At 42.3% G+C, this 23,727-nt stretch overlaps 2 protein-coding genes and 1 pseudogene across 2 annotated transcripts; 2 read left to right on the forward strand and 1 right to left on the reverse strand.

Moving 5' to 3' along the window:
• Window positions 1-23,727, forward strand: part of LOC104380307 (eukaryotic translation initiation factor 2D-like) — a 777,252-nt pseudogene that overhangs the window by 372,554 nt on the left and 380,971 nt on the right.
• LOC147526460 (fibrillin-1-like) lies at window positions 655-6,347 on the reverse strand. Its single transcript, XM_086629165.1, has 6 exons — window positions 6,332-6,347; window positions 4,147-4,212; window positions 3,007-3,135; window positions 2,386-2,505; window positions 1,394-1,625; window positions 655-694 (listed from the first exon to the last, which is right to left on the reverse strand). Exons 1-6 carry the CDS (start codon window positions 6,345-6,347, stop codon window positions 655-657), a joined length of 603 nt encoding a protein of 200 aa, XP_086485291.1.
• On the forward strand, window positions 12,811-16,486 carry LOC147526461 (fibrillin-1-like). Its single transcript, XM_086629168.1, has 6 exons — window positions 12,811-12,826; window positions 12,928-12,993; window positions 14,004-14,132; window positions 14,635-14,754; window positions 15,515-15,746; window positions 16,447-16,486. Exons 1-6 carry the CDS (start codon window positions 12,811-12,813, stop codon window positions 16,484-16,486), a joined length of 603 nt encoding a protein of 200 aa, XP_086485294.1.

A 23,727-nucleotide genomic window follows, 5' to 3' on the forward strand; every position in this document is an offset into this window, starting at 1 on the left:
GTCTAAAGTGTAGTTCTCCAATACACTCAGCAATTCTGCAAATATTGGACTGAAGTGCATCAGCTACGTCATGGATTTTAGTTCCTCACGACTGTGAGCAATCACGGAGTAGACATGTAGACTGACTGCTCTGCAAGAAGATGTATTTAGCTGTCCCAGACCATGAAAAGGTGTCCAGTCTCCTCCTGACAGCAAAACAGATGCAGACACTACCGGTTTCCTAGCTCCCTGTAATTACAGGAAAAGTATTTCCCTGATATATTTTGAGGAACAAGACCACATCTCGCACTACAAAGGATTCTTTAAAAGATTTAAAAACTTCACCCGTTCATAGTTGTTGCTGTCTTTCTGATTGTCACATTGTTCTTGCCAATAGCACCCAAGTGTGAAAACCCCTGAGGCAGGGGAAAAAAAGATTTTTGCCATTGAATGTGGCCTGTTAAAATATTCCCTCCATTTCCTGATAGTGTTGAGTATGGTATCCCTCAAAATACCTCGAAGTACGTTACAGTGCTTATTTATCCTGGTACGTACAGGGTCATTAGCACTTCTCTTCTTCCTGTTGTCTTTTTTGGAACAGCCATTGATTTTGCACTCGTAACGTGATGCAGGTGACAAAGCATTCTCTTCTTCAGCATCTCCATCCAGGGGCAGCTACTGGCCTTTGTTCAACCCCATCCCTGAGACACAGTGGCTGCTGAATGGAAACATCTGGTTAGTTACTTCTTGCAGTTTTATGAACTGTACTGTTAAATGGAAAGTGAGTGCACGTAATCTGTACCACTGTGTATACATACAGAAGTGTCTGTATCCCCTTCCTTTCCCTTTCCTCAGCAGGAGGCCGTCGGTGCATTCATTTTCGTCACACTAGTGTGGCATACTGAATGAAATACAACCACTGGCTGAAGGCCTGTAGGCTCTTCTCATTTTCATTTTCAAGTTTTACCAAGAAACAGGACAAACCCTGAACTTTGGAACGGAAGAATTCAGCCATTGCTCTGTACCAGAACAATGTTAATTTGTGTTTGATGTTCTGGCTTGATCATGGTGGCTTAAAACCCTTAATTATCTCAGTACAGACGGCACCCATCCTTATGCAGTAACGGTCCTCACTGAGCAAGGTGGTGAAGGAATTCTCGTGCTGATACTGGAGGAGAAAGTAGAACTCATTGTTTAATGCTGCTTATATACTAGACTTAAAATGAGTGTCATGCTGCATGTACAGACCTGTCTTTTTTTCTAGCTTATGGATATTGTGCGCAAAGGGAGTAGAAAGGACGACTTAGAAGGCCGTCCCTCATTTACACCTTTGCTCTTCAGTCTGGCTAGAGTCCAGCCTTTTTACAGCCTTCTGAATATGCCGTGGAATGACTGACTGCGTGGTGATACTCACCCTTGTCCAACTCTGTAATAGCCAGGTGCACAGCCACAAAGGTAACCACCTTCAGTGTTGGGACAACCGTAATTGCAGGGGTTCTTGGAAGAAGAACACTCATTCACATCATGGCATGCACTGGAGAATTGGTCAGATGAAAATCCAGATGGGCAGGCACACTCGTAGCTTCCAAGTGCGTTGTAGCAAGAAGCAGAACCACACACGTGAGGGCTGGAGCATTCATTTTCATCTAGTAAGCAAACAAAAGTATACTGGTATCTTCTAATCTGATAGACATCAGCCAAGCATGACGTAGCCAACAAATCAGCGTATCTGTAAGTCTCAGGGCTCTGCTACATCCTTGACCTCATTATCCCATAGAGACTTGGTTTCTGATGAAAAATCCCATTGGCAAAGGTCCCAAACACACATCGCTGGGCTGTAAAGGTACTTTAGGATACTGTTTCTGTTAACCTTATTTTGACTTAATGCTCCCCCTTCCTTCAAAGTATGTCTCCTGTTTTGCTTAGGGTTCCTCTTTCCCCTGGCAGGGTGCACTCCTACCATATAAGGTCCACAGTGGAGAAATGAGCTGGGAACTCCAGCCATACTCCAACCATGACAGTGTTCCTGGGCATCTAGCAATGGGGCAAACTTAGTACTTGCTTGTAGTGGAAACCTGCAGGCTCTGGGACAGGAAAGAATCTGAACAGCCAACCACAATGGAAGAGAAAAGGAAGTATTGTCTTCACCTACTTGTTGAATAAGATGCAGAGAAAATGACTTCTCCAGTCAGTACGAGTGATTTGGTTTGAGGTTGTTTTCTTGTTACCTTACGTCACTGATTTATGTTCAGAGTAATAAGTGTATGGAAGGAAGGGGAGAGAGGAAAAAAAGATTTGTGTCTGCATACCCTTTGTCCTCCCTGTTCTTGTCCTGGCCTGGCACTTGTCACTATAAACACTGTGACACCTCTGTTGTTTAAATGTATTCTCTGCTGTCCGCCTTACCAACACATTGATTCCACTGGTAATGCTGAATACATCCTTGTGGGCATCCACATCTGTATCCACCCAGGATGTTTTGACAGCCATGCTGGCACCTGTGGTTTCCATCACATTCATCCACATCTTTGCAATTGGGAGAGAAGTAGAACATGAAAGAACACACGATTACACGTGTTGCCAAACACGTTACTCACTTTGATCATAATCATTGAAACACCAGTATTTATGAGAGAGGAATACTGCTGCAAGATTCTGTTTAGACTGTATAATTTGTATCTGTGAAAATTGTAGAGAGATTCTCTTTAGACTGCATGAAAATGAAAAAGAAGAAACAACCAGACTTTTAGATGCAGATACCTATGTGAAGTCGAAATGGCAGCCTGGAAACTGTTGCCAAGCGTTCAGCTAAAAAGTAACTTTTTTCTCTAATTTATGTGACAATTACTTAGGCAGTATATTCTTACATACAATTATGCTTAAAATCATGCAAATACATTCCTATTTCTTTTTGGTATTTACTTTACTATGGCTGCTGCTCTGTTTTATCTGTCTTTGACATCATAGGATTCACTAGACACAGAAGTAAGGACTTGCACCATAACAAATTTGACCTCCTCTAGTTACCGTCACAGTTTAACCCAGTTGAATCCAGAGAAAATCCCCTTTGACATTCACAGGTAAAACTTCCAGGAGTGTTCTGGCAAATTCCTTTTGATCCACAAAGCGATGGCTGAGAACCACATTCATTGTTATCTTAAAAATGCAGAGGAAAGAGAAGGTGCTTGATACACCTTCTGGCACCATTTTAGACATGTTCAGATAACATTTCTTGAAAGACTGAAATGCACAGAGGTTTATGTTGAAAACGTAGCTTTTCAAATTTAAACGTCAGATAAGCTGACGACTCACGCAGAGCTATGAGAAATTAATAAATTGCAAGTGCGAGTTGTAATTCAGTTGAGCGCAAAAGACCAGGTATGTAATTTGCTGAGGGTGGAAAAATGCTGCACTTCCGTATTAGCTGAACTACAACAGTTTCAGTGGGCAAGATTCATACACGTGCTTAAGATCTAAAGACATCTGTATCTATTACAAAAGAAAAGGCAATCTGGTTTTGTTTAACTACGTTTTAAATCAGATCTTAATACTTCACCCCTTTGTCTCCATGTGGTTATACTTAGAATATAATAACATGTATTATGTATGTACAACTGTTGTTCTTATAGAAAAACTGATGCAAGACAACAAATGTTTTTCTTACCAATACAAGCTGCGTGATGTTGCGTAAAACCGGGTGGACATTTGCATGTGAAGCCTCCAAGGGCGTTGACACAGAGAAACTGTGTCTTTTGGTTTGACATTCATCAAGATCTGAAAGTAAGAGATGTTGTTGTCTTAAGAAAAGTCAACAAAACAGAGGGATATTTAGTCTAACTTGGTCAAACTAACACCCTTCAAAACTATTTCCTTTTATGTCAAGATGCAACAAAATTAACAGTTACTGTGTATAACTTTCTTTACCTTTACATGTCTTTCCATCTTCTGGAAGGATGTAGCCCTGAGGACATGAGCACTGGTAGCTCCCTTCTGAGTTCTTGCAGACAAAATTGCATGGCTTAGGAGACTGGGAGCACTCATCAAGATCTAAAGAGAGAAACTGTTAAGTATCTCTTGTACTGATTTCTTTCTCTGGCTTTGAAGGGTGTTTTCTTAACAGCACTATATTTAAGAGAAAAAGGTCTGTAGAAAAAGTCCCCAACTCACATTTGTTCAGAGTTCCTATTTCTTTCTCTATGGATGCGTTGCTGTGGAGTTTCGATGGTGTTGCCTCTAGAGTAACAAAGAGAGTGTCTTGAAAGAGTAGAGAGTACGAGAGTAAGAGTGGCATTTATATTTTCACCTAAGGACCAAGCATTTATTTTTGGGCATACTATGGTATACTTCCATGTGTCAACCAACAGGAAAGTGGGAAAATGTAGACCACGAAGTAATGATCTGGTTTGTCAATCAGAAAGGTTATACAACTGCAACCGAAACGCTTCTACTTTAGAAATACAAAAATAGAAGTGTGTATTAGGAAAAGAAAGAGATAAAAGAGAGAAAGGGAAAAAACTGCTTTGATACAAAGGTTTACAGAGGTTGATACGTCATCATGTATCAATTAAAAAAACAACTGAGGATTAAGAGGCTGAATCTTACCAACACAAGATGTGCTGCTTATGTCAGTGGTACAGCCAACTTTGCAAAGGCTTCGGAAGGAGCCCACGGTGTTACTGCACTGTCCATTTCTACATTCATCGATGTCTGTACAGAAAATATTAACTATGTCACCTTTCAGTTTTAAATTCGACTTTTTTCTTCTCTTCCATTTTTGCAGTTCCTCATCATCATGCTTCTGATAGGAACTTTATCCTTTCTTTCTCTTCAAAAATGGATCTGAGCTCCAAGTCAAACATCCTTCAAACTTTCATTATTGTTTTCTCTATCAAAACCTTCCTGCTATTTCACTGGGTGATCCGGTTCCAGTTCTGCTCACTCAGAACACAAAACTCATAGAAGTGAATTTTCTTACGAGCAGTTAGACAACGTCAAAAAATTTTCACCACAATTTAAAAACATCTGTTAGCTCCTGCCTCCTGTGTGGCAATAGTAACTGCAGAGCATTCGGTGAGACTGTTAGAACAACTCTTGTTGCCTTTGCCATGTATGCAACTACTCAGCGTGTGAGAGCGTTGGAATCATTTCTAGCTCTTGGTTACTGGTTGGTACCTCCTGTTTTAGATCCCAACCCTGAAAATTCTGGACAGTTGTGAGTATTCTGGTTGCAGCTACTGTACAAATGTGGTTTTAATTTCTAATCTCTCAGCAGCATTTGAAAAATCAAACCCGGTTGTTTTGCAGGACATTCTTCGAAGGAACGTCAAAGAGAATTCTGCGTTTTCTTAAATGTGTGGGCATATTCTTTTCCCTTTTTCTGCCTCTTTTCATCGCTGCAAATACCTCTTCCATCTGTAGTATAGCCTGGTCCATGTGGGCAGAGTTTCTCATGCTGAGTGGTTCCAGGGAGCGGACAGAGCTCACACTGGTTACCCCAGGCCTGGCCTCCATCACAGCAGCACTCAGATTTAGTGACAAGATTCCGGCTGCTTGAAGCCATCTGACACATGGTCTGCAAAACTTCAGCCAAGCAAAACCCTTGGCGATTATCTGTAAGGAAGAACTGGAGAGATGGAGAAGGAGTAGGAGATAAACGTGATCCATCGAGCATGGGATATATTATTCTGGCTGTCAACGCATGCAAGCACCAGAAGATTATTAGCAACCAGTCTGTGAAGTCTATTTTGACTTAGCCTTTCCGATTTGTTGTGTCTTCTGATAATCCGTTGGCATTCCAAGTGGATTCCAGACATCGCTAACTTTCAGTACCTGCATGAGTTGGATACCAGTTTTACTTCTAGGGAAGTTGTGCCCTGGGGCATACCTGGTGAGCTTGACTGAGAGTAAAACAGGCTTCGAGCCAAACCGAGCTTCCACGTAAGCTGCCTGTGCTTGGCTTGCATTTGAACGGTTTACTTGGAGCGGAGTTGGAAGTTTGTTTTACTGGCCAAAGGAGCATGTCTGATCCTCTGTAATTATCCTGATGTGGTTTAAATGCCAAAATCCTTAGCACTTAGAAGTACCTATGCAACTCAGTACTTTTTCAGAGGCGGTCCTGGTTTCTGTTGGAGGGGAAAAAAAAAAAAAAAAAAAAGATTTTTATGGCCTTACGGTTGATCTGTCCCTTTCTAATTCTATTTTCCTTACTTTTTAAACCTTTTGGTTAATACGTGTTCATCATGAAAGAGGAGCAAAACTTCAGTTATTAAGTTCCTTTGAACAGGCAGCTGAGGAGAGCAGAGATCCCAGCTTTCAGTGCTAATAGAAATGCTAAATTTTGCAGAGATGGTACCTTCCAAATAGGCCATGTCACCTGTCTTACCTGTTAGTTAAAATGGAGACATTGTCAACTACGCTCTGACAGACGCTTATGTTTTTAAGTGAAAGATTTTATTTATTTCCTCTTCAAGCTGAAAGTGAAAATCCTTCAGATCGCTCAGACAGAGTGTTTGTATCAACACCCAGCTGACCTTCTCTTTTGCATTACGAGGAGCAGAATCTGCTTACTTACTTTAAGTGCCCAGTAACTTCCTGTTTACATCAAACAAGCTGTCCTCACCGAAAGTGTCGGTTGTGTGAGACAGCATGTTTGCTGTAGTGATTTGCAACACTCAGCAGATTGTTGTAGAGACAGTGTTACCTGTGCGTCTGGCCAGACAGCGCAATGACCGCGATTTAGAGTTGACGGTTTTGAAAAATGTGATACAGAAGATTTTTAGATGGCTTTGACCATCTGTCATGGTTCGCTCTCTCACTCACTCTTTTTTTAAAAAACATAGCTCTACAGTTGCTTTTCAGGACCTATGTCCATATGGTCATGGAACTATTCCTGGAATGGGTGATACACGTGAAGGTAGGTATTCTTTTTCCTGATAATTAAAAAAAAAATATTTATACTTAAAACTAGACTTGGATATTACATACAGGATGTGAATGCTTAGTCCCCACAGCCCCGGGTGACAGGAGGCTGACCTTCAATAAATGTGGACCCATTATGAAATGATAGTTAAAAGATTCCCAGTTGCAGGGCTAGAGACAAACAGAACAGGGCACTTAGTTTTTTAAAATGCTTTTTTAAAGCTTGACACAGGAATGCAGCAGCTAAGTGGTTGCTAACATCTTCCTGCTTTTTAGATGTCACTGAATGCCTTGAAAGCCCAGGGATTTATTTGCTCAGACGGTCACTGCATCATTACTGACGGATCGTTCCGCTGTGAGTGCCCGTGGGATACAACTTAGATTACACTGGAGTACATTGCATGGGTGTGCCCATCTTTCATGAATCCTAAGAATTTTAACAGCGGAATTTAAAACACAATTTGAAACTTTCCCCAGTTCTCTGCAGTTTGCATTTGTTCATTATATGCAAATCCTGATGAATGTTCAGTTGGCAACCCGTGTGGAAACGGTACGTGCGCTGACGCGACCGGCAGTTTTGAGTGCAGCTGTCGTGAAGGATTTGAGCCAGGCCCGGTGATGAATTGTGAAGGTAACTTGTTCTCTTTATTTTTTTTCTTTCGGGTTTTGTCTAGTCCTTGCTATTCAGATTACTATATCAACCTGCTCTTTGGTGCTATAATAACTAGGAGGAATAAAAGTTTCTCTGCTTGAAACGTGTCATTGAAAAAGAAGTCCTGAATTGATTTAAGCAGCATTTTCAGTTTATCACAGGATTTTCCAGGCTCCCATGTTGTGGTATGTTACATTATTCAGCTGTTTGTTGTAAAGGGGGTGGGAGGAGGGGGAGGCAGGGAAAAGTAACTGTTGAGCCCCCAGAATATCCTCATCAATAGTACACTAGCCGTGGCAAAAATGCCTGGATTTGCAGAGCAGTTTTTGTCACTTGGACAGAGCAGTTAAGAACTGACCCTCTCCTCACAGTTACAGTAACAAGTGAGTTATACTGAAGGTAATAAACTGCAGATGACTAACAACTTTCCACAGTTCACTCTTCATATACAACAGCTGAGGATATAGGGAAAATAGGATGTAAACTAGGGGATGCATCCCTGCAGAGTGGGTTTAGCATCCACTTATGGATCTGTTGTCCAGTACAGTCTTGAATCTGCTGATACCAACTGCCTCCACAGCCTCTTGTGGCAGCAAGAGCCAGAATGTCACTACTCTCCCTACTTAGAGAAGTATTTTCTCTCATCTGTTTTAAACTAATCCACTGTGAGGGTGATACAAGTACCTCTTATTTTCATAGTGTGGGATTTGTGTGTAACCATTCTGCTGTCATTGGATGTTGATCAGGATGCTTCCTACAAATTTTGTGGTTTATGAATCATAATTAGTTTGCTTTCTGAAGCAAGAATTCTTTTTTTTTTAGAGTTGGAAAAAAAGCTGATATCTCTCATAACACAAAAATACATTAAAAAATTGTCATATCATAAAAATCTGAAATAAGCCTGTCCCAACTTGTCATTCTAAGCTCCAGTAGTTCCATACTTGAGGTTTACTATTTTTCAGCAGAGCTTTGTTCAGTTTTCTCTGGCTACTCAAAACCAAACAATCACAAGTTTCTGGTTTGAATGATTACATTTCTGATACTTTTTAGCTGACAAGAGAAGCACAGGTCTAAGAAAACCTTCTTGGTGGTTGTTTTAAAACTTAGTGGAGAATGATCACTTTGTTCCTTTCTGTGCAGATATGAACAAGTGTGCTCAGTATCCCTTGCTGCGTGCTGTTCGTTGTAGCAACACTTGCGGTTTCTGTGAATGCACATGTCCAGTTGGCTGTGAACCAAGAGAGGACCAGAAGGTGGGCAAAGGTAATGACTGACTTCTAGACTTTTCCCACGACTTCCTTCACTCTGAGCTGGCCAAAGCATAATCCAAATGTTGCTCTGCTGCAAGTGTTTTCTGCCGCTTCTTATACGTTGCAAAGAACCCACAAGATTAAAGCTTTCGTCTCAGGGCGCAGTCCATAAGGAATGGAATAGGATCGTGTTACTAGGAAAGTCCTTTTCGGACTTAATCAGTTGTAGATTTTCCAATTTTGCAAATATTACACTGAATAATTAATGCATTCTATGAGTCTGATATATTTTCTTGTCACAATTTGCTTGATTATTTTTATTATACTTTTGTAAAGATGAAAATGAATGCCGCACCAAGCCAGGTATCTGTGAAAATGGTTGTTGCATGAACGTTATTGGGAGCTACAGATGGGAATGTAGTGAAGGATTCCTGTCAAGTCCCTCAGGCATTGGGTGTCTTGGTAAGTGCCCCTTTGGTACACATTTCATCTTACCTTAAAATATAAAAGATGCAGAGCGTAAATTAGGCTTCTGGGTATGTAACAACTCTCATATCTACAGAAATTAAATAATGATCCTTATTAATTCACCAGTGATACGATAGTAAATAATGACAGGAATAAAGAGCATCTAGAGAATGTCAGCTGAGTCTACCAGTCAGGGGCCTCACATAGAAGTGTCTAAATTCCACAGGACATAAATATGGTACTGAGCAACACCATCCAGACAAAAAGAGGTATTTTTAAAGAAGAAGCAGAATTTAGTTAGCTCAGGTAGATCCAAAACTGGGATGCAGAGCAAAAAAAGTGTTTGCATATTCAGAATAGGATCTTAAGCACCACAGTACTGCAACTAGGTATCTGAATTTTCTGTACCTTCAATTCAAAAAATTGCAAGATATATTCAAAAGTTTTGAGGCAGACCTTCACATTAAATGCTGATGAAGGGTTTTATATTCGTCAACCTATATTTTCTTTTTGGTGTGTTCAGACTTGTCGTTTGCACTATAAAATTAATTGTTCTGGTTTTAGAAATTGAATAGAACTGAAAAGCCTTACTTTTTCACCATCAGTGTTCAAGTGCAGATACTTCAGGGTGTTTTACAATACTGAAACTGTGTATTTATTAGTCTTCTTGTATCAAAACCACTTGTATAATATCTTTTGTAAGTAGAATAAAACCAGCTCCCTGTAAATTGTCATCAGTAGCGTGCTGACTTCATGGCAGAGCAATAACATTGGAAGTGCAGGGTATTTCCTAAGGATTAAGACCAGATGGGCAGAGGATGCCGCAGACTGTTAACCCCAGCCAGTCATTAATGCCAAGGAAATACCCTGCTTGGAGCTCCTTGTTGCTTTCTAGTATTTAATGTACAATTTTCTTATTATTTTCTGAAAATTACGCTTTGGGTTAGTTTGCTCAGTGCTGCTTTTCCTTTAGGGCTTCCTGGGTCAGATATTACAATGAAAGATGAGTCTGGCAGAAACAAAGCATTTCTTCAGAATTAAAGCACAAACATTAAGTCTTGAATTACATTATTTTAAATACATTGTGCAAACCTTTATATTCCGTTCACACTGAAAGTTATTCCACATCTCAGACTGGGGACAAAGCATTCTATGTTCTTCAAATCATAGTGTGCAGAAAGACCTGCACAATATACCTATCTAGGAGAACAGAAATCTGCTGAGTGTTGCAAATCACTACAGCAAACATGCTGTCTCACACAACCGACACTTTCGGTGAGGACAGCTTGTTTGATGTAAACAGGAAGTTACTGGGCACTTAAAGTAAGTAAGCAGATTCTGCTCCTCGTAATGCAAAAGAGAAGGTCAGCTGGGTGTTGATACAAACACTCTGTCTGAGCGATCTGAAGGATTTTCACTTTCAGCTTGAAGAGGAAATAAATAAAATCTTTCACTTAAAAACATAAGCGTCTGTCAGAGCGTAGTTGACAATGTCTCCATTTTAACTAACAGGTAAGACAGGTGACATGGCCTATTTGGAAGGTACCATCTCTGCAAAATTTAGCATTTCTATTAGCACTGAAAGCTGGGATCTCTGCTCTCCTCAGCTGCCTGTTCAAAGGAACTTAATAACTGAAGTTTTGCTCCTCTTTCATGATGAACACGTATTAACCAAAAGGTTTAAAAAGTAAGGAAAATAGAATTAGAAAGGGACAGATCAACCGTAAGGCCATAAAAATCTTTTTTTTTTTTTTTTTTTCCCCTCCAACAGAAACCAGGACCGCCTCTGAAAAAGTACTGAGTTGCATAGGTACTTCTAAGTGCTAAGGATTTTGGCATTTAAACCACATCAGGATAATTACAGAGGATCAGACATGCTCCTTTGGCCAGTAAAACAAACTTCCAACTCCGCTCCAAGTAAACCGTTCAAATGCAAGCCAAGCACAGGCAGCTTACGTGGAAGCTCGGTTTGGCTCGAAGCCTGTTTTACTCTCAGTCAAGCTCACCAGGTATGCCCCAGGGCACAACTTCCCTAGAAGTAAAACTGGTATCCAACTCATGCAGGTACTGAAAGTTAGCGATGTCTGGAATCCACTTGGAATGCCAACGGATTATCAGAAGACACAACAAATCGGAAAGGCTAAGTCAAAATAGACTTCACAGACTGGTTGCTAATAATCTTCTGGTGCTTGCATGCGTTGACAGCCAGAATAATATATCCCATGCTCGATGGATCACGTTTATCTCCTACTCCTTCTCCATCTCTCCAGTTCTTCCTTACAGATAATCGCCAAGGGTTTTGCTTGGCTGAAGTTTTGCAGACCATGTGTCAGATGGCTTCAAGCAGCCGGAATCTTGTCACTAAATCTGAGTGCTGCTGTGATGGAGGCCAGGCCTGGGGTAACCAGTGTGAGCTCTGTCCGCTCCCTGGAACCACTCAGCATGAGAAACTCTGCCCACATGGACCAGGCTATATTACAGATGGAAGAGGTATTTGCAGCGATGAAAAGAGGCAGAAAAAGGGAAAAGAATATGCCCACACATTTAAGAAAACGCAGAATTCTCTTTGACGTTCCTTCGAAGAATGTCCTGCAAAACAACCGGGTTTGATTTTTCAAATGCTGCTGAGAGATTAGAAATTAAAACCACATTTGTACAGTAGCTGCAACCAGAATACTCACAACTGTCCAGAATTTTCAGGGTTGGGATCTAAAACAGGAGGTACCAACCAGTAACCAAGAGCTAGAAATGATTCCAACGCTCTCACACGCTGAGTAGTTGCATACATGGCAAAGGCAACAAGAGTTGTTCTAACAGTCTCACCGAATGCTCTGCAGTTACTATTGCCACACAGGAGGCAGGAGCTAACAGATGTTTTTAAATTGTGGTGAAAATTTTTTGACGTTGTCTAACTGCTCGTAAGAAAATTCACTTCTATGAGTTTTGTGTTCTGAGTGAGCAGAACTGGAACCGGATCACCCAGTGAAATAGCAGGAAGGTTTTGATAGAGAAAACAATAATGAAAGTTTGAAGGATGTTTGACTTGGAGCTCAGATCCATTTTTGAAGAGAAAGAAAGGATAAAGTTCCTATCAGAAGCATGATGATGAGGAACTGCAAAAATGGAAGAGAAGAAAAAAGTCAAATTTAAAACTGAAAGGTGACATAGTTAATATTTTCTGTACAGACATCGATGAATGTAGAAATGGACAGTGCAGTAACACCGTGGGCTCCTTCCGAAGCCTTTGCAAAGTTGGCTGTACCACTGACATAAGCAGCACATCTTGTGTTGGTAAGATTCAGCCTCTTAATCCTCAGTTGTTTTTTTAATTGATACATGATGACGTATCAACCTCTGTAAACCTTTGTATCAAAGCAGTTTTTTCCCTTTCTCTCTTTTATCTCTTTCTTTTCCTAATACACACTTCTATTTTTGTATTGTTAAAGTAGAAGCGTTTCGGTTGCAGTTGTATAACCTTTCTGATTGACAAACCAGATCATTACTTCGTGGTCTACATTTTCCCACTTTCCTGTTGGTTGACACATGGAAGTATACCATAGTATGCCCAAAAATAAATGCTTGGTCCTTAGGTGAAAATATAAATGCCACTCTTACTCTCGTACTCTCTACTCTTTCAAGACACTCTCTTTGTTACTCTAGAGGCAACACCATCGAAACTCCACAGCAACGCATCCATAGAGAAAGAAATAGGAACTCTGAACAAATGTGAGTTGGGGACTTTTTCTACAGACCTTTTTCTCTTAAATATAGTGCTGTTAAGAAAACACCCTTCAAAGCCAGAGAAAGAAATCAGTACAAGAGATACTTAACAGTTTCTCTCTTTAGATCTTGATGAGTGCTCCCAGTCTCCTAAGCCATGCAATTTTGTCTGCAAGAACTCAGAAGGGAGCTACCAGTGCTCATGTCCTCAGGGCTACATCCTTCCAGAAGATGGAAAGACATGTAAAGGTAAAGAAAGTTATACACAGTAACTGTTAATTTTGTTGCATCTTGACATAAAAGGAAATAGTTTTGAAGGGTGTTAGTTTGACCAAGTTAGACTAAATATCCCTCTGTTTTGTTGACTTTTCTTAAGACAACAACATCTCTTACTTTCAGATCTTGATGAATGTCAAACCAAAAGACACAGTTTCTCTGTGTCAACGCCCTTGGAGGCTTCACATGCAAATGTCCACCCGGTTTTACGCAACATCACGCAGCTTGTATTGGTAAGAAAAACATTTGTTGTCTTGCATCAGTTTTTCTATAAGAACAACAGTTGTACATACATAATACATGTTATTATATTCTAAGTATAACCACATGGAGACAAAGGGGTGAAGTATTAAGATCTGATTTAAAACGTAGTTAAACAAAACCAGATTGCCTTTTCTTTTGTAATAGATACAGATGTCTTTAGATCTTAAGCACGTGTATGAATCTTGCCCACTGAAACTGTTGTAGTTCAGCTAATACGGAAGTGCAGCATTTTTCCACCCTCAGCAAATTACATACCTGGTCTTTGCGCTCAACTGAATTACAACTCGCACTTGCAATTTATTAATTTCTCATAGCTCTGCGTGAGTCGTCAGCTTATCTGACGTTTAAATTTGAAAAGCTACGTTTTCAACATAAACCTCTGTGCATTTCAGTCTTTCAAGAAATGTTATCTGAACATGTCTAAAATGGTGCCAGAAGGTGTATCAAGCACCTTCTCTTTCCTCTGCATTTTTAAGATAACAATGAATGTGGTTCTCAGCCATCGCTTTGTGGATCAAAAGGAATTTGCCAGAACACTCCTGGAAGTTTTACCTGTGAATGTCAAAGGGGATTTTCTCTGGATTCAACTGGGTTAAACTGTGACGGTAACTAGAGGAGGTCAAATTTGTTATGGTGCAAGTCCTTACTTCTGTGTCTAGTGAATCCTATGATGTCAAAGACAGATAAAACAGAGCAGCAGCCATAGTAAAAGTAAATACCAAAAAGAAATAGGAATGTATTTGCATGATTTTAAGCATAATTGTATGTAAGAATATACTGCCTAAGTAATTGTCACATAAATTAGAGAAAAAAGTTACTTTTTAGCTGAACGCTTGGCAACAGTTTCCAGGCTGCCATTTCGACTTCACATAGGTATCTGCATCTAAAAGTCTGGTTGTTTCTTCTTTTTCATTTTCATGCAGTCTAAAGAGAATCTCTCTACAATTTTCACAGATACAAATTATACAGTCTAAACAGAATCTTGCAGCAGTATTCCTCTCTCATAAATACTGGTGTTTCAATGATTATGATCAAAGTGAGTAACGTGTTTGGCAACACGTGTAATCGTGTGTTCTTTCATGTTCTACTTCTCTCCCAATTGCAAAGATGTGGATGAATGTGATGGAAACCACAGGTGCCAGCATGGCTGTCAAAACATCCTGGGTGGATACAGATGTGGATGCCCACAAGGATGTATTCAGCATTACCAGTGGAATCAATGTGTTGGTAAGGTGGACAGCAGAGAATACATTTAAACAACAGAGGTGTCACAGTGTTTATAGTGACAAGTGCCAGGCCAGGACAAGAACAGGGAGGACAAAGGGTATGCAGACACAAATCTTTTTTTTCCTCTCTCCCCTTCCTTCCATACACTTATTACTCTGAACATAAATCAGTGACGTAAGGTAACAAGAAAACAACCTCAAACCAAATCACTCGTACTGACTGGAGAAGTCATTTTCTCTGCATCTTATTCAACAAGTAGGTGAAGACAATACTTCCTTTTCTCTTCCATTGTGGTTGGCTGTTCAGATTCTTTCCTGTCCCAGAGCCTGCAGGTTTCCACTACAAGCAAGTACTAAGTTTGCCCCATTGCTAGATGCCCAGGAACACTGTCATGGTTGGAGTATGGCTGGAGTTCCCAGCTCATTTCTCCACTGTGGACCTTATATGGTAGGAGTGCACCCTGCCAGGGGAAAGAGGAACCCTAAGCAAAACAGGAGACATACTTTGAAGGAAGGGGGAGCATTAAGTCAAATAAGGTTAACAGAAACAGTATCCTAAAGTACCTTTACAGCCCAGCGATGTGTGTTTGGGACCTTTGCCAATGGGATTTTTCATCAGAAACCAAGTCTCTATGGGATAATGAGGTCAAGGATGTAGCAGAGCCCTGAGACTTACAGATACGCTGATTTGTTGGCTACGTCATGCTTGGCTGATGTCTATCAGATTAGAAGATACCAGTATACTTTTGTTTGCTTACTAGATGAAAATGAATGCTCCAGCCCTCACGTGTGTGGTTCTGCTTCTTGCTACAACGCACTTGGAAGCTACGAGTGTGCCTGCCCATCTGGATTTTCATCTGACCAATTCTCCAGTGCATGCCATGATGTGAATGAGTGTTCTTCTTCCAAGAACCCCTGCAATTACGGTTGTCCCAACACTGAAGGTGGTTACCTTTGTGGCTGTGCACCTGGCTATTACAGAGTTGGACAAGGGTGAGTATCACCACGCAGTCAGTCATTCCACGGCATATTCAGAAGGCTGTAAAAAGGCTGGACTCTAGCCAGACTGAAGAGCAAAGGTGTAAATGAGGGACGGCCTTCTAAGTCGTCCTTTCTACTCCCTTTGCGCACAATATCCATAAGCTAGAAAAAAAGACAGGTCTGTACATGCAGCATGACACTCATTTTAAGTCTAGTATATAAGCAGCATTAAACAATGAGTTCTACTTTCTCCTCCAGTATCAGCACGAGAATTCCTTCACCACCTTGCTCAGTGAGGACCGTTACTGCATAAGGATGGGTGCCGTCTGTACTGAGATAATTAAGGGTTTTAAGCCACCATGATCAAGCCAGAACATCAAACACAAATTAACATTGTTCTGGTACAGAGCAATGGCTGAATTCTTCCGTTCCAAAGTTCAGGGTTTGTCCTGTTTCTTGGTAAAACTTGAAAATGAAAATGAGAAGAGCCTACAGGCCTTCAGCCAGTGGTTGTATTTCATTCAGTATGCCACACTAGTGTGACGAAAATGAATGCACCGACGGCCTCCTGCTGAGGAAAGGGAAAGGAAGGGGATACAGACACTTCTGTATGTATACACAGTGGTACAGATTACGTGCACTCACTTTCCATTTAACAGTACAGTTCATAAAACTGCAAGAAGTAACTAAACCAGATGTTTCCATTCAGCAGCCACTGTGTCTCAGGGATGGGGTTGAACAAAGGCCAGTAGCTGCCCCTGGATGGAGATGCTGAAGAAGAGAATGCTTTGTCACCTGCATCACGTTACGAGTGCAAAATCAATGGCTGTTCCAAAAAAGACAACAGGAAGAAGAGAAGTGCTAATGACCCTGTACGTACCAGGATAAATAAGCACTGTAACGTACTTCGAGGTATTTTGAGGGATACCATACTCAACACTATCAGGAAATGGAGGGAATATTTTAACAGGCCACATTCAATGGCAAAAATCTTTTTTTCCCCTGCCTCAGGGGTTTTCACACTTGGGTGCTATTGGCAAGAACAATGTGACAATCAGAAAGACAGCAACAACTATGAACGGGTGAAGTTTTTAAATCTTTTAAAGAATCCTTTGTAGTGCGAGATGTGGTCTTGTTCCTCAAAATATATCAGGGAAATACTTTTCCTGTAATTACAGGGAGCTAGGAAACCGGTAGTGTCTGCATCTGTTTTGCTGTCAGGAGGAGACTGGACACCTTTTCATGGTCTGGGACAGCTAAATACATCTTCTTGCAGAGCAGTCAGTCTACATGTCTACTCCGTGATTGCTCACAGTCGTGAGGAACTAAAATCCATGACGTAGCTGATGCACTTCAGTCCAATATTTGCAGAATTGCTGAGTGTATTGGAGAACTACACTTTAGACTTAATTTTTTTCTTGCTGCATTTTGTAGGCTTATAAAAATAAGTTATGGGATACTCATAAAAGGACAGCCCTACTAATTTACATCTTTTGATGCTTTTTTTCAAGAGTTAGAAGAGTATCCCTGTGTATCTGTTATCTGCATTATCTGTCTGATAGGGTGTTGTCTTGTAGCTTTGGCACTGGTCTTGAAATCTGCAGTAATGGGAAACTGATTCCATTTAGAGGTGGGGGCACACACAGATTTTTCTTCAGTAGTACAAGAACTGTGTAGTGCCAACAGGCAAAATGCAAACCCTCAACTGAAATGGTAAGGTGTCCTAGCTGCATGTCCTAGTACCCTGAAAGAACAGGGAGACCAGTCTCCTTTGTAAAAGGGTAAGGACATCAAACAATCCAGAAGCTGCAGCCTTAGTACATACTACTTTGCATGATGCCATCAAAGCCAGTTCTTGTATTGGCAAAGTTTCTAAAAAAGCCAGTAATTCTATAATTTCTGCTCTAAAGGAAGTGGTGTTAAGTGTTGACACTTGAAATCTAAATGTTTGGTTTCCACACACACATTCACATTTCCCACAACTCTCTCTTTTCCCTCCCCACTGTCACTCCTGTCAACCCACCACAGAAATACTTGGAGGTTTTGAAAAGCATTTTGTCTCTTGCACAGTTACTTTCATATCTAGTTCATAACTGTTATATCTTGTTATTACCTTTTCTTAAGAGCATTAACCTTTTCAGTTTCTAGTAGTAGAACTACCTGAGCAGTAAAAGTGAAAGGTTTCACATCCGTAAAACTGTGTGAAAAAAGAAATAATCATCTCATCCCTAATGTCATCTATGGGGTGTGTATTTAAAACACTGCAATTCTTGCTCCAGTCCACAGATTTTCCATGTTTTCACCACCACGTGTTTTAGGAAGTTGTCTGCTCCAGTATTCACCCAAGACTCCTCCCGGGTAGATCCCAGAGTTGTTGACCTCTTCTTTAGACTCTTGATGTCCTCCGTGGCAGCCCCAGACTCCTCCAGGGAAGATAGCAAACAAGATATTTCATCTTTAGGGGAAGCTGTCTGCTCCAGGATCCACCCGAGACTCCTCCCAGACAGATCCCAGAGTTTCTGACCTCTTCCTTAGACTCTTGATATCCTGCGTTGCAGCCCCAGACTCCTACAGGGAAGCTACCCAAGAAAATTTGTTAGCGTTCCAGGAAGCTCCCAGCTCCAGTATCCATCTTTGGCTTCTCTCTGGCAGATCCCAGTGTTTTTGACCACTGCTTTAAGCTCTTTACATCCTGGGTAGCAGCCTCAGACTCCTTTAGGGAAGCTACCCGAGAGGATTTTTCATCTCTAGTGGAAGCCATTTGCTCAAGGATCTGATCGAGAATCCTCCCAGGCAGATCCCAGAGTTTTTGATCTCTCTAGGATCCTCTGCAGGAGCTGCTCCAGGATCCGACCCAGACTTCTCCAAAGCATTTCCCAGTGACATTTGATCTCTGCTTTAAAAAGCTTATATCCCATTTCCAGTCCCAGACTCCTTCAGGGAAGTTACTAAACAAGATTTTTCTGGTTTTAGGAAGTTGTCTGCTACAGTATTCACTCAAGACTCCTCCCAAGTAGATCCTGGAGTTGTTGATCTCTTCTTTAGACTCGTGGTATCCCTGGTAGCAGCCCCAGATTTCTCCAGGGAAGCTACCTGATAAGATTTTTCACTTTTAGGGGAAGCTGTCTGCTCTAGGATCCACCCGAGACTCCTCCCTGGCAGATCCCGGTGGTTTTGACCACTTCTTTAAGCTCTTTATATCCTGGGTAGCAGCCCCAGACTGCTCCAGGGAAGCTACCAAAAGAGATTTTTCAGCTTTAGGGGAAGAGGTCAGATCCAGCATCTACCTGAGACTCCTCCCAGGCAGATCCCAGAGTTTTTGACCACTTCTTTACACTCTTGGTATCCTGGGTAGCAGCCCCAGATTTCTCCAGGGAAGCTACTCGATAGCAGTTTTCAGCTTTAGAGGGATCTGTCTTCTCCAGGATCCAACCGAGTCTTCTACAAGGCAGATTCCAGAGCTTTTGTCTTCTTCTTTAGACTCTTGGTATCCTGTGTAGCAGCCCCAGACTCCTCCAGGGAAGCTACCAAACAAGATTTTTCATCTTTAGGGGAAGCTCTCTGCTCCAGTAGCACCCAGAAACTCCTCCTAGGCTGATCCCGGAGTTTATGACCTCTTCTTTAGACTATTGGTGTCCTGGGTATCAGCTCCAAACTTCTCCAGGTAGGCTACCAGATAGGATTTTTCAGCTTTCGGGGAAGCTGTCTGCTCCAGGATCCACCTGAGACTCCTCCCAGGCAGATCCTAGAGTTTTTGACCACTTCTTTAGGCTCTTACTATCCTGGGAATCAGCCGCAGATTCCTCCAGGGAAGCTACCTGACAAGATTTTTCACTTTTAGGGGAATCTGTCTGCTCCAGGATCCACCCGAGACTCCTCCCAGGCAGATCCCAGAGCTTCTGACCTCTTCCTTAGACTATTGGTATCCTGGGTTGCAGCCCCAGACTCCTCCAGGGAAGCTACCCAAGAAAATTTGTCAGCTTTCCAGGAAGCTCCCTGCTCCAGTATCCACCTGAGACTCCTCCCTGGCAGATCCCGGTGGTTTTGACTTCTTCTTTAAGCTCTTTATATCCTGGGTAGCAGCCCCAGACCGCTCCCGGGAAGCTACCTGACAAGATTTTTCATCTTTATGGGAAACTGTCTGTTCCAGTACGTACCCGAGACTCCTCTCAGGCAGATCCCAGAGTTTTTGACCTCTTCTTTAGGCTCTTGGTATCCCGATGAGCAGCCCCAGACTGCTCCAGGGAACTTACCTGATAGCATTTTTCAGCTTTAGGGGAAGCTGTCTGCTCCAGGATCCACCTGAGACTCCTCCCAGGCAGATCCCAGAGTTTTTGACCACTTCTTTACACTCTTGGTATCCCGGGTAGCAGCCCCAGATTTCTCCAGGGAAGCTACTCGATAGCAGTTTTCAGCTTTAGAGGGATCTGTCTTCTCCAGGATCCAACCGAGTCTTCTACAAGGCAGATTCCAGAGCTTTTGTCTTCTTCTTTAGACTCTTGGTATCCTGTGTAGTAGCCCCAGACTCCTCCAGGGAAGCTACCAAACAAGATTTTTCATCTTTAGGGGAAGCTCTCTGCTCCAGTAGCACCCAGAGACTCCTCCTAGGCTGATCCCGGAGTTTTTGACCTCTTCTTTAGACTATTGGTGTCCTGGGTATCAGCCCCAAACTTCTCCAGGTAGGCTACCAGATAGGATTTTTCAGCTTTCGGGGAAGCTGTCTGCTCTAGGATCCACCCGAGACTCCTCCCAGGCAGATCCCAGAGTTTCAGACCTCTTCCTTAGACTCTTGGTGTCCTGGGTATCATCCCCAGATTCCTCCAGGGAAGCTACCCAAGAAAATTTGTCAGCTTTCCAGGAAGCTCCCTGCTCCAGGATCCACCTGAGACTCCTCCCAGGCAGATCCCACAGCTTTTGACCTCTTCTTTTGACACTTGGTGTCCTGTGTAGCAGCCCCAGAGTCCACCAGGGAAGATATCAAACAAGATTTTGCATCTTTAGAGGAAGCTGTCTGCTCCAGGATCCACCTCAGACTCCTCCCAGACAGATCCCAAAGTTTTTGACCACTTCTTTGGGCTCTTACTATCCCGGGTATCAGCCACAGATTCCTCCAGGAAAGCTACCTGATAAGATTTGTCACTTTTAGGGGAAGCTGTCTGCTCCAGGATCCACCCGAGACTCCTCCCAGGCAGATCCCAGAGTTTCTGACCTCTTCTCTAGACTATTGGTATCCTGGGTTGCAGCCCCAGACTCCTCCAGGGAAGCTACCCAAGAAAATTTGTCAGCTTTCCAGGAAGCTCCCTGCTCCAGTATCCACCTGAGACTCCTCCCTGGCAGATCCCGGTGGTTTTGACTTCTTCTTTAAGCTCTTTATATCATGGGTAGCAGCCCCAGACTGTTCCAGGGAAGCTACCAAAAGAGATTTTTCAGCTTTAGGGAAGCTGTCTGATCCAGTGTCTACCTGAGACTCCTCCCAGGCAGATCCCAGAGTCTTTGTCCTCTTTTTTAAACTATTGCTGTCCTGTGTAGCAGCCCCAGACTCTTCCATGGTAGATACCAAACAAGATTTTTCATCTTTAGGGGAAGCTCCCTGCTCCAGGATCCACCTCAGACTCCTCCCAGACAGATCCCAGAGTTTTTGACCACTTCGTTAGGCTCTTACTATCCCGGGTATCAGCCGCAGATTCCTCCAGTCATAGGATTCATCCCACCACGTCTCCGTGATGCCAATAAGATCATATCCCAACAGGCACGCACACACTTCTAACTCCTCTTGCTTATTCCCCATGCTGCGCGCATTGGCATAAAGGCATTTAAGTTGGGCCCCAGGTGAACCTGACTTCCTGGCTGGAGCGGCTGGAATTCCCTTCTTCTGTTCTTCAGGTACTTCCAGCATATCTTTATCATTCTTAATACTAGCCCCCTCTCCATTCGAATCTAGTTTAAAGCCCTACGTTTAGAGGGCCGTTCGATGCAACAGTAAATTTCCTCAAGTTAGTACACAATGCAAAATCTAATCCCTGCCATGGTGCTTTGGAATTATCCTGTTTGGGGGTCTCCACAGAGAACAATTCGGAGGGAACGAAATGTCTGCACAAGTATAAACATCACAAGTAGGATGTACGTGTATCTTTTGGCTCTTTCCACTTCCACTGGAGACCGGAAACGAATTAGTCTATTTTGTTCAAGGGCCAGCAGGGAGTGCAGGCAGCTACCCATCCTAAACCAAAACACAGCAGTATTAATTTTGGATCAGTCTTACAGATGTTGGTCCTGTGAGCTGGGATTTCCATGGTCCACCAGGTGCTTTCTTGATTCTTGAATACTGGATCCACGCAGCGTGTTTCTCAAGTTTAATTGCAGTGTAGGTCGTGAGCAGAACTTGAAAAGGACCGCTCCATTTTCCTTCAGAGGATCACCTGAAACATTTTTAACACAGACCCAATCCCCTGGGTTCAAAGGATGTAGTGGAGAATCTAGACCCCACGCTCGTGTAGACAGCACTAGTTTATTGACTTCTTGCAATTGTTGCCCTCATAGTATTAGATATTGCTGCAAACTAATTTCCCCCACTTGGGTGAGATCTTGCCCTAAATATCTGGTTTGATACGGTCTCCCGTGTAAGATTTCAAAAGGACTCAGTTTCTCTTTAGTTCGTGGTTTAGCTCCAAGTCTTACTAACGCAATCGGGAGGGCTTGATCCCATTTCAAGTTGGTTTCTTCGCAGGTTTTGCTTAGCTGTGTTTTTGTCACGATTCATCTTTTCCACCTGTCCACTAGCTTGCGGGCAGGAAGCTGTATGTAATTTCCAGTCAATCTCTGAAAATTTACTGACTTGCTGAACTATCTGTGACACGAAGTGTGACCCTCTGTCAGAGGAGATCACGTCTGGTACTCCAAATCTGGGAACGATTTCTCTTAACAGAGCCTTTGTTACTTCTCGAGCTTTGTTCTACACGGGAAGGCTTCAGGCCATCCAGAATAGGTATCGGTTCAGACTAACAAATACCTAAACCCCCCTGTTCTGGGGAGCTCTGAAAAATCTATTTGCCAGTTTTGACCTGGAATGTTTCCCTTGTCAATATATCCAAATTTGACACGATTTTCTACTTTTGGGTTATTTTTTAAACATATTTCACACCTTCCAACTACATTTTTCATAGTTTGGAATAAGTTCCTGGCCACTATCTGTTTAGTGAGGGAATCCTACAAACCTTCAGTTCCCCAATGGGTTTTGTCATGTTCTGGTTTTATCAATTTCCATAATATCTTAAAGGGAATTGCTATTCTCTTGCCTTTTAACATTGCCCATCCTGATGAGCTAATCTCTGCCTTTAAGTCATTAATTAATTTCTGATCTTTTTCGTCATCTTTAACTGACTCACGTAGTGGCAAAGGTTTCTCAGGAATCAAAGTTAATACCTCCCCTTGTTCCGCAGCCCGCTCGGCCTCATGATCAGCTAATTTGTTCCCCATTTCCCTGTCCGTGTTACCTTGCATCTGCAATGCGTAATTGCTACTGCCGATGGAAGTTGTACAGCTTCTAGAAGTGGTATTATCACATCAGCATGTTTCATACTGTCACGTTTTGAGGTCAAAAGACCAGTCTATCAGCTCCCAAGTCAGGCGAGACCCTTGGGTCCGACTCCCCTGTAAGGGAGACTCGCCACACGTATTCCGTTTCTGACTCCTCGGGATGTCTGGAGTATTTTTGCTTTAGTTTTGCCAATTCAGCAGGGGACAGGGGACTGTTTGCACAGTGGTGTGAATTTCTTCACTGTTATCAACAGCAGTTTCGGTCTTAATTAACGGTCTTAAAGGAAGTGGCTGAGAGTTGGGATCGGGGGTCCCTGTGATTTCTCTATCCCAAGTCTCAGCGTCTGTGTTCTGAACAGACTTACGGACTCGTTTGATCGAAACAGAGGATTGTTTTTCCAGCACCTCTCTCTCTCTGCGCTGTGCTGCAGCAAGCAGAGTTTTAAGGTGGTCCAAT

This window comes from Tauraco erythrolophus, chromosome Z (assembly GCF_009769465.1).
Source record: "Tauraco erythrolophus isolate bTauEry1 chromosome Z, bTauEry1.pri, whole genome shotgun sequence".
Taxonomy (NCBI): Eukaryota; Metazoa; Chordata; class Aves; order Musophagiformes; family Musophagidae; genus Tauraco; species Tauraco erythrolophus.